The sequence below is a fragment of the Cucurbita maxima genome, unplaced genomic scaffold (genome assembly GCF_002738345.1).
Source record: "Cucurbita maxima cultivar Rimu unplaced genomic scaffold, Cmax_1.0 Cma_Scf00027, whole genome shotgun sequence".
Classification (NCBI taxonomy): domain Eukaryota; kingdom Viridiplantae; phylum Streptophyta; class Magnoliopsida; order Cucurbitales; family Cucurbitaceae; genus Cucurbita; species Cucurbita maxima.
In genome coordinates, this window is record NW_019272043.1 from 1,334,645 (window position 1) to 1,344,890 (window position 10,246).

General features: G+C 36.3%; 2 protein-coding genes across 2 annotated transcripts in view; one reads left to right on the plus strand and one right to left on the minus strand.

Moving 5' to 3' along the window:
* LOC111499785 (transcription factor CSA-like) overlaps positions 1-855 on the plus strand; it is a 1,567-nt gene extending 712 nt beyond the window's left edge. The window contains exon 2 of the mRNA XM_023151474.1: positions 267-855. Coding sequence (XP_023007242.1) covers positions 267-739 — 473 coding nt within the window. The 3' untranslated portion in view covers positions 740-855. The remainder of the gene's footprint in view (positions 1-266) is intronic.
* A 3,880-nt stretch (positions 856-4,735) lies between these two features.
* On the minus strand, positions 4,736-8,928 carry LOC111499740 (probable polygalacturonase). The gene is made up of 5 exons (XM_023151396.1): positions 8,320-8,928; positions 7,184-7,304; positions 5,959-6,133; positions 5,813-5,883; positions 4,736-5,722 (listed from the first exon to the last, which is right to left on the minus strand). The coding sequence occupies exons 1-5, from the start codon at positions 8,746-8,748 to the stop codon at positions 5,094-5,096; spliced, it is 1,425 nt and encodes a 474-aa protein (XP_023007164.1). The 5' UTR covers positions 8,749-8,928; the 3' UTR covers positions 4,736-5,093.
* Positions 8,929-10,246: the final 1,318 nt, after the last annotated feature.

A 10,246-nucleotide genomic window follows, 5' to 3' on the forward strand; every position in this document is an offset into this window, starting at 1 on the left:
GGGGGGGGGGGGGGGGGGTTGAAAAACATATATTAAATTACATTTTTGACGTTTGTAATTTAAAATTTGTAATGATTTAATTGAAAAATTGACAGCTTGAAGGAGTGAAGTAAAAAAAAAAAAATCATTAATTAAACATAATTTTACTTTTTTTTAAGGTTTTTTTATATGTAATAATTTGGAACCAAAACATAATTTTTATTTCAATTTTTTATATAAGGAATGATAGGTTATTTAATATTCTTTTTAAATTTTTGTTTTTGTAGGAAAAAGCTGTAGATTGAGATGGTATAATCAACTGGATCCAAATATAAACAAGAACCCATTTACGGAGGAAGAAGAAGAGAGGCTTCTAATATTTCAACAGCTTCACGGGAACAAATGGGCATTAATAGCCCGACACTTGAAAGGAAGAACAGACAATGCAGTGAAGAATCACTACCATGTTATAATGGCTAGAAGAAGAAGAGAACGTTTCACAATATTCACTAACAACAACAACAACATCCTAAGGTCTCGTCATTGCTTATTGCCCTTTTCAAACGTCCTCCAATCCTCCCATCAAAAGATAACCCCTAAATGGAGTCCTCTCACGGTGGGTCCGACGCTCGAAAATGGCCGTGGGAAGTCGGCGGCGGTGGTGGCATCGTCGGGTTCCGATGAGAGAGAGGAAGAGATGAAGGGGGAGCAGAAGAGGAGGATTCCATTTATAGACTTTCTTGGTATGGGAAGCTCTTAGTTTAGCAAAGTGAGAATTTTGTTATGGAGTGTGAGTTTCTCCTTGGTTGTCAAATGTAAGACCAATAATGACTTTCCAGCTATATTATATGAGAAAGAGATGATCAATTAATGTTTTCTTTTTCTTTCTAATAAACCTTTTTTTTATTATTATTATTATTATTTAAAAAAAAAAAAAAAAAGTGAGAGATTAATAAGTAAAACTTCATTGTATAATGCAAATATAAGAAAGGTGTGTTCAAGTTTTACAAATGTGCAACTCTCGGTTGACACTTCTTTGTGACAGCGCAGCTCTCGAGTACCTCCCCACTTCGACTGGTACTTAAAAAAAAAAAAAAGGGGAAGTTGGTCATGATCCTAGGATGCTCAATCTGTTGAAAGCATACTGACCTAGATCGACTTGAAACCTCTCTAACTCATGTAGTTTAGTCTTAACTTGATTCTCTTGTGTATACATATATATATGACTAGAAGAACAATGTAATGCAAGAAACTGATTAAATTATTGATCTAGTTGAAGAAATGAAGCACGTCATGTCAAAGAAAGTGAGAAAGTTTGAATTAAGTATTTAAATTTTTCCGTTGAAATTTTAGGCAATCAGAAGGGGCTAAATCAGGGGTATGTGTAATCTAAGTCTATCGAGTGAGAACTGTGTTCTATAATTATAAAAAATATTAAAAGTAGATTAAAAAGAATTTCATTGTCGCGACTTAAACCCAGGTCTCTGGAGTGAGAGTCGAGTATCCTGACCAACTAGACTACAACAAAATTTGTGTGTTCTAGAGTGAGAGCCAAGAGTCCCGACCAACTAGACAATAATGAAATTTGTGTACTAATTCTATGATAATTATAAAAAAATATTAAAAGTAGATTAATTAAAATAGAAATTAAAGTTTTAAAAATAAAAGTAAACCAAAGAAAAGAAAGAGTTTTGTTGCCTGAACTTGAAACCAAGTCTCTCGAGTGAGAGCCGAATATCCTGAACAACTAGACTAAAACAAAATTTGTATATTCTTGAGTGATAGCCAAGAGTCGTGAACAACTAGACAATAATGAAATTTGTGTACTATAAAAATAGAATTTTGTTGCAAAGACTTCAACTCAGGTCTCTCAAATGAGAGTCGAGTATCCTGACCAACTAAACTACAACGAACTTTATGCGTTCTTGGGGGAGAGACTAGAGTCATGACCAACTAGACAATAATAAAATTTGTGTAATAATTCTAGTATTATAATTATAAAAAATATTAAAAGTAGATTAATTAAAATAGAAATTAAAGTTTCAAAAATAAAAGTAAATCAAAGAAAAAAAAAAGAATTTCGTTGTCGGGACTTAAACTCAGGTCTCTCCAGTGAGAGACGAGTATCCTAATCAACTAGACTACAACGAAATTTATGTGTTCTCAGGTGAGAACCAAGAGTCCTGACCAACTCGACAATAATAAAACTTGTGTTTTACTGGGAGAGCCAAAGGATTCTAATTAACTAGACAATAATTTTAAAAAAATATTAAAGGTACATTAATTAAAATAGAAATTAAAGTTTTAGGAATGAAATTAAAAACAATAAATAAAATTCTTTTAACAACTCATGAAACGATACTTGCAACTTCGCCTTCTATTTCAACCGTGCAAATATTCACTTCTGAAGCTCTAAATTGTTCTTTCTGTTTGTAACACATGAAATGATGATTGATCTGAACCTATCCAATTTTATAGATGAAAAATAAATGCTTGTTGAATCTTCTTGGCCTTAAATCATGCAATAGGTCCAATTGGAACATTGTGATCCTTATCACTTCTTGACGGGCAAAGCTACCTATATAATAGATAACTAGGCACAGTTGTACATGAGAGAGATTTTCAGACTGCACGGAGTCCCAATGTCAATTGTGTCTGATTGATACCCATACTTTACGTCGGCCTTTTGGCACGGCCTCCAGAAAAGCATTTGGTACTCGCCTCGACTTTAGACCTTTCACCAATAGATAAATAGTCAGATTGAAAGGTTGAGCCAAATTTTGTAAGACATGTTACTTACCTGCGTATTGGATTTTGCAAGTAGCTCGAACTCAAAATTGCACGGTGTAAAATTTGCCTACAATAATAGTTTCTAAGAAATTATCGGTATGTCACCGTTCGAAGCCTTATACAAAAAACATGTAGGTTCCCCGTGTGTTGGAACGAAGTAGGTGAACAAAGCTGTTGGGACCAAATTTAGTCTAAGCCACCAATGAGACTATACAAAAGATCAATACAAGAATGTGTACGACTCATAATAGACAGAAAAGTTATGCCGATCCAAAACAAATCTACTCGACCCAAGCTTGAGGCTCAAAATCTGAGCGAAAACCCGACCCAGTGACTGCAGCCAAGTCAAGCCCACAACATTTAGGCCCAAATTCGCCAACCTCCAGCCCAGTCACGCACCTATGTTAATACAGCCCAACCTGTTGCAATCTAATACCCCTCGGCCCAAGCCTAGGGATTGAACTGCCTCAGAGCTCAAACCCAAAGAATGAACCGGCTCAGAGCCCAAACCCAATACAGACCGAACCAACCTACGACCCGAATCGACCTGATGACCAGCCTCTCAACCCGCCGACCCGACACTGTCTCCATGTGAGGTGCGTGTGCAGCTCGTTCACGGCTTCGTCGAGCCAACTAATCAACTTTGACCAATTTAAAGCGTTGTAGGCTAAAGTATGTGTTTTATTGTGAGTATTAGGTATGTCATGAACTTACATCGATCAACTTGAAGTTCAAAGGACAGATTTGAACTATCTCCAAGGATTAGTTAAAATCTCTCGTATAAGCTATTCAAATAAGTTGTTTCAGTGTTAGTTTGGTTGGATTACTTGTTTGAAGTATGAACGATGCGTACGTTGTAGCCCTTACTCGTGTCTTACGTTGTGATTGTTAATGTTTGCTTATTATGTTATGATATGTTGTAATTATAAGATATTTTAATGTTATAGAATATCGTGTTGACACTTTATACCATTGATGATGGTGCTATGTTATGAAAGTGTGGTACCATGTTGTACATTACGTTACGAAATGTATAAATTGATTATGTTAAGTATGAAATGAGCGAAAACATACGCATCACATATACATGCTACGATTTTAAACTATGGAGACCTTATGCATATTGTATGTTTACGTGCATCAGGATACTTCCCCGTTATGATTAGTACGAACACATACACTATGATGTTACAATACGACATTATGCATATCATGATACTATGTGCGCTCCATTCCCCCAATGGTATACTAGTAACATGAGTGTACGCTAGTCAAAGGTCAAGTTCAGGGGATACATATATGAGCTTGCGCCTGGGGTTACATGCACGCGTGTGTGGATCATGTGTAGATAAGTATTACATATCTAATTCAGCCTCGACTTGAAGTTGAGACCAAGACTATGAAATGACATTTTATAAACACTAGATTCCAAACATGATTGTATTTCCTGACCTCAGTAGTAATTACTTACTGAGTATTTCTTAAAATATTCGAGCCACGTACTACGCTTACTTTTCAAGTAATGACAAGACACCTTCACACTAATGACGACGTCATGGTGACTACTATGAGAGTGAAGTTAAGGAAGATGCATTTTCACGTTGTTTGTAGCCTATAAATTAGATGAAGACATTATTTATAATCTACACTGTTTTAGTTAAATTTCACATTATTTATTTCCTCGGTAATTGTTTAACAACTTTATTGAGCATATAAGTACATGACACTGTTTAAAAATGTTTTATCACGTTTCTTAATTAAGTCACGCTACTAATAGTGACTTTATTTTAGTAGTAAAAATAGGGTTTTCTACCATTTACTTTAGAGTCTATCGAACATGGGATATTTGCACTTAAGATATGTTGTTCGGACGACTTGAGACCATTTGAAGAATTTTTTCGAGAATCAATATGATAATCGAATGTGTTATAGGCCATCTAATATGAGAGAGAAAGGGGAAATTGGATATGTAGCAAAGGTGCCTAACTTTCCTCTTATTTCCAAACAAAAAAATTGTAATAAATAATAACTATGAAATGTTACAAACACATATCCCTCACTTTGTACAACATGTGGATGGTTGGGTCAGTCGCTAAAATCTCACAATCTCATGTGTGAATTTTGTTAAATAAAACCACTTTTTCACCATAAAAACTTGCACACATCACCTGAGTAGCTACTGCTCATGTCTAGCTAGCAGCACGTCCTCGATCGATCCATCGTCGTAATATAACTCAAATTTTGAAAACTGAAAAACTCCAAGCATGTCATGGTCTCATGTGATGCCCAAAAGTAAGCAAAACTGTGCCTGCAGAAGCTTAAAATCACGAGCACATCGATGAGACCGTGATGTTTTGCAGCTGAGGACATGGCGTAGGAAACACCGCACTGCTAAAGCCCGACACGAAAGCACAGTGCCACTTTGCGGAGGGAGCGAGACCAAGAATGGTGACATTTTTCATACACACACCATCGAATAATGTGCCCTCTATGCCATTCAGAACAGGAGCCTTTGTTGAATTTAAGCTCGTGATATTGCTTATGAAAATACCTTTAACTATGGGAACTGCCTTTGGATCCCATTCTTCATCCGGATGGTCGTTTGAACCCTTGCTGAACCTTATAGCCATCTTTACTCTGTTCATTACAAAGTTGCTTATACTAATATTTGCAATGTACCCACCTCTTCCTTGGTCCGATTTGATTCGAACACCGGCTGCTGAATCCCAAATGTTTAAATCATCGATCGTTATGTTCGATATTCCACCCGACATCTCGCTTCCTATTCCAACTCCTGAACAGGTTGGAGTGGTGCCAGATACTCGTCTTATAATGATATTTGAGCTCGGACGTGCAAGGTTGATTCCATATTGATCCCATCCACTTTTCACCGCAACTAGATCATCTCCGCTCTCGATGTAACAGTCCTCGATACAGATATTAGTACTCGAATCTAGAGCGTAAGACGAGCATTTGGGATTTAGAACTTCCCCATTGTTTTCTAGATCTTAATTGTGTAAATAATCTTGAAAAGAAGCTATACCTGGATCGATACCATCAGTGTTCGGGGCGTTGAGGGGAGCCAAGATCGTCATGTTTTTGATAACGACATTGCTGAAATACAGAAGAAGAGAAGTTTAAGAGCCAAATACAAGTCGTGGATCGAACAGAGTAAATCGAGATCGAAACCTGCAATAGACGGGATGGACGGTCCAGAAGGGAGAATTTTTTAAGGTGAGATTGGAAATGAGAATGTTGTGGGAGTTGATGAGCTCTATAAGATGGCCTCTTGTGTGATTTAATGTCCTGTTCCACCATAGGTCCCACCACATCTTCCCCTGACCATCAATAGTTCCATTCTCTCCTGGAAAAATACACACACTCAACAAATTTGCATAATGTATAACATCTTCAAACCAAACATAAACATAGCTAAACGACTTTCATACGAATTGTGAGATTCCACATCGATTATAGAGGCACAAATCATTTTTTATAAGGGTGTGGAACCTCTCCCTAGCACGCACGTTTTAAAAACCTTGAGGAGAAATCTGAAAGAGAAACCTCAAGAAAGACAATATCTACTAGAAGTGAGCTTGGGCTATTATAAATGGTATCATAGCCAGGTGTCACGGTCATGCTCGTCCAAGGCGTGTTGCCCATGGCCGCATGTCCATGACAAGCTAAATCTTTTATGTCTTTTCATGTTGTAGTGTTTTACTTTTGTATTTCTAGAAAGTATGACGTTTTGAGGCATTTCTCCCTACCCGATAGCTATATACAATAATAGCCGTTGTTATTGTCTTTTTGCTTACATTTCTATATAACACAAATTTCAATTTCTCAACTCTTGCTTTCAAAACCCTCTTTCGAAATCTCTCTACTCCCGTTTTCTAAAACCTTCTTGAACCGGGGCCAGAGACTCGAGTATACGTCGCTTGGCCGTAGGCGATGCGAGAACGAATAGACTTAACTCACTTGTTGCTGAGAAGTGAGTACCGCACAATCGCAAGTCCGTTGCCATCAAAGTGGGATTGTGACACCAGACATCGAACGGTGTGACAACAAGAAGACTGAGCCCCAAAAGGGGTAGACACGAAGTGATGGACTTAGACCATTAGACGAAGTATACCAAAAGAGTCAACACTATTTTCAGTTCAATGTACCAGGCAATGTAGACGAAGCATTATTAGGATCCGATTTGACAAAATATTGGGAAAATAATAAGAATGGTATAAAATGGGCCCTAAAATCCATTAAATGGGTTAGCGATGAACTTGAGAAAAGAAAAGTAGAATGCCATTAGTTTACAAAATTCAAGAATCCCCACGGAATATAAAATGGAAGCATTGAAGAAGGAGCCAAAATATGTATATATATATAAATAAATAAAGAGGCAAAGAAGAGGGAGTACCTGTGATGAGGACATTGGAAAGGGCATTGCCATGAATGAGGCTGATATGTCTTCCTCCCAGTCTCTCTCTCCCTCTTCCATAGGAAGGTAGTGGCTCTATAATGGGCCACTCATCTGGATCCTTTTTACAAAAAAATAAAATATTTTTTTAAAAAAAAACATATCTTTCTTTCACACTAACATGCCACCATGATTGATAAACAAAGTAATTCATTCAACAATTTCAAATAATACCCACCCATAATAATTCAAAAAGAAAAAAAAAAAAGTCAACCAAAGAATTGCTCACCACCTTGGAGGAAGGAATTTACAACTTTTTTTCTTTCTTCATTTTCCCAAAAGAATCTATAGAACATTAATGAAAAAATATATATAAAAATTGAAGTTTATTTTTATGAATTTAAGACTCTAAATATTTTAATTTGGGGATGGTGAGCTTAGTGACCCTGTATCTTTGAGCTTAGTGACTATTTATATATATGTAAGGGCAGATATTGAACTTTTTCCAAGGCTTTAAAATGGGTCTGTTGGGAAAGGTTTCCACACCGTTTTAAATAGTGTTTTTGTTATCTTTCCTAACTAATATGTGACTGCCACCAAATCCATCCCTTTTGGGGCCTGACACACCACCTCGTGTTTACCCCTTTTAGGAAACAGCAAGAAGGTTGGCACTTCGGTGTCTGACTCTGATACCATTTGTAACGGCTCAGATCCACAGTTAGCCGATATTGTATTCTTTGGGCCGGAGACATCACAATGTATTTAGGTTGTTTTTTTTAAAAAAAAAAAAAAAAGTGAAAAAACAACATAGGTGACACCGCCAGAGTGAGCATTCAGATTTTTCCTTTTCTGCTAAGTAATAAAACTCCATTTGGCCTTTTCTTCTTCCCCAGAATCACAAAGTTCTTGTCCCTTTCTAAACCATAATAAAATAAAATAAATAAATACCCAGCAGTAAAAAAATCACAGCAGAGTTTGCAGATATAATATATATATATATATATATATATATATATATATATATATATATTTAAATTTTTGGAATATAATTTAGTATAATGCGATAAAAAGGAATTTAATTGAATTGAATTAAAGAGGAAAAGGGGGAAAAAAAAAAGGGGAAGGAAGAGGCGGACCTGTGAGCCCAAAATAACAGCGCCACGTTGGAGAAAAAGCGTGAAATTAGTGGTGAGATTAAAGCTGCCCGTGATCCAGCTGCCCTTGGGAACGATCAGTTTAGACCCGCCTGTCTCGCCGAACCGCCGCATGTACTCGATCGCCTTACGGAACGCTTCCGTGTTGGAAGTCCTCCCGTCGCCCACTCCTCCGAAATCCGTTATCAACATAACCACCGTATCCGGCGCTGCATCCCGGTGGAAGAAGGCGGAGCAGGTCGGTTCGGAATCGGTGTCCGTGGTGGCGAGAGTGGAGGAAGGCATCCAGATCGGAAAAGGAGTTCTGGTGGCGATTTGAAGGGTGAGGATGGCGATGAAGATGAAGAGGAGGAGAAGAGAGGAGCAGGAAGGGTTGATGAGAGGAGCGAAACTCGATTTCTCACCGTCCATTCAGAATGAAATTGAAATTGAATTTGCATGCGAGAAATTGAGGACAGAGGAGAAGAAAAGGCGATGATGATCGAGAATGGAACAGAGAAGGAGAAGGAGAAGGCTACGGGCCTAGAAGCCGAGGGGTGGACATTTTGTACGCGCAACTCAAGTTTTTTTTTTCCTTTTTTAATTTTTTTAATGGAATATAGACGATGCCTTATTTGTAGTTTGAACCCTAAGTCTAATGCTCTAATCTTTTGTTTTAAATACCCAAACTACCCTTGCCAAACATTAGACAAAAACATTTTTATTTTATTTTATTAAATTCAAATATTTTTTATGTTTTAAAATTAATAACAACCATATTAAATTACCAATCTTCACATTTATACTTATTTTTATTTGCTTCATGACGGTTTAAATTTATATATTTTAAATTTTCATGGAATATAAGATTCAAATTATCAAAAAATTTAATTTTTTAGAGATAAAAATTTAAATATTTATTAAATAAAAAAATATGGGTTTGATTCATTAAATTTGATTGGGTTAATGAAAGAGACTGATATTTCTTAAAATAAAAAATTTTACTTTTTTTTTATTTTTTATTTATTTATTTTAGTTAATTTTATGTATTATAATTATTATTTTTTTCTTAAAAAATGAATTGGTTGTGTTGTGGATTTCACAAATAAAGGGGGGCAAAACGGTAATAGGGTAGAAAAAAATTAAAAAAAAAACAATTAATTATGAAAAATAAATAAAGAAAGACAATAAACATAATAATGATAAAGAACGGTAGGACTTAGAGAGGGTGAAGTCGGGGAGCCTGAAAATCAGGTGCAAGTAAAAGACTGTGTGTTCATGTGAGCTGACGAATCGGAGTTCGACTGTGGAGACGTGGCAAGTTTTGGTTGGTTAGACTTGAAGTGGTAGTGTGGGAGTTAGTGTAGAGGATTGGAGGCGGAAGAGCCGGTGGGACATATAGCGTAAAAGGAGATTTGGTGGGGGTGGGAAACTGAAAAGGCGGTGTAAAAATGGAAGCCGCTCTTCACGGGGTAATTAGGGTTTTAATTAATTAATTAACTAAATACTTTATTATTTTAATTTATACATTATTTATAACTCTCAACTAACCATCTTTCAAACATAATCCAATATAATTCATGTGGTAAATGAGAAGATTCTTGGGCTCGAGTGACACCAGACAGGTCAAGGTCAACTCTATGATTGGTTAGACAAGGGATACGTGTCATGTGTCTCAATCGCACTCTTGTAGTAAGAAGACAATTATTGTGCGACACTTATTATAACCTAGCTAACAAGTTAGTCGTACAAAAGTCTGACTTTATGGACAACCTTAACGTATGATCGAGTTTTGGGTCATGTTTGAGATAAATGTTTTAGAAATGATGAGCGAGAAAATGCATTGAAAATAATTTGAATGGAGAAAATGTAATAAGCTAAAAAGGAATAAGGGTTTAGATCCAATATAATTCATGTTTTGAGCCAACAT

What these genes read in the sequence shown, in the direction of transcription:
- LOC111499740 (XM_023151396.1), bottom strand. Translation starts at nt 8,748, where the DNA reads ATGGACGGTGAGAAATCGAGTTTCGCTCCTCTCATCAACCCTTCCTGC. An exon ending in TTCCAATGTCCTCATCACAG is followed by an intron (nt 6,134 to 7,183) that starts GTACTCCCTCTT and finishes GTATTTTTCCAG; the next exon opens with GAGAGAATGGAACTATTGAT. An exon ending in CACTGATGGTATCGATCCAG is followed by an intron (nt 5,723 to 5,812) that starts GTATAGCTTCTT and finishes CTTACGCTCTAG; the next exon opens with ATTCGAGTACTAATATCTGT.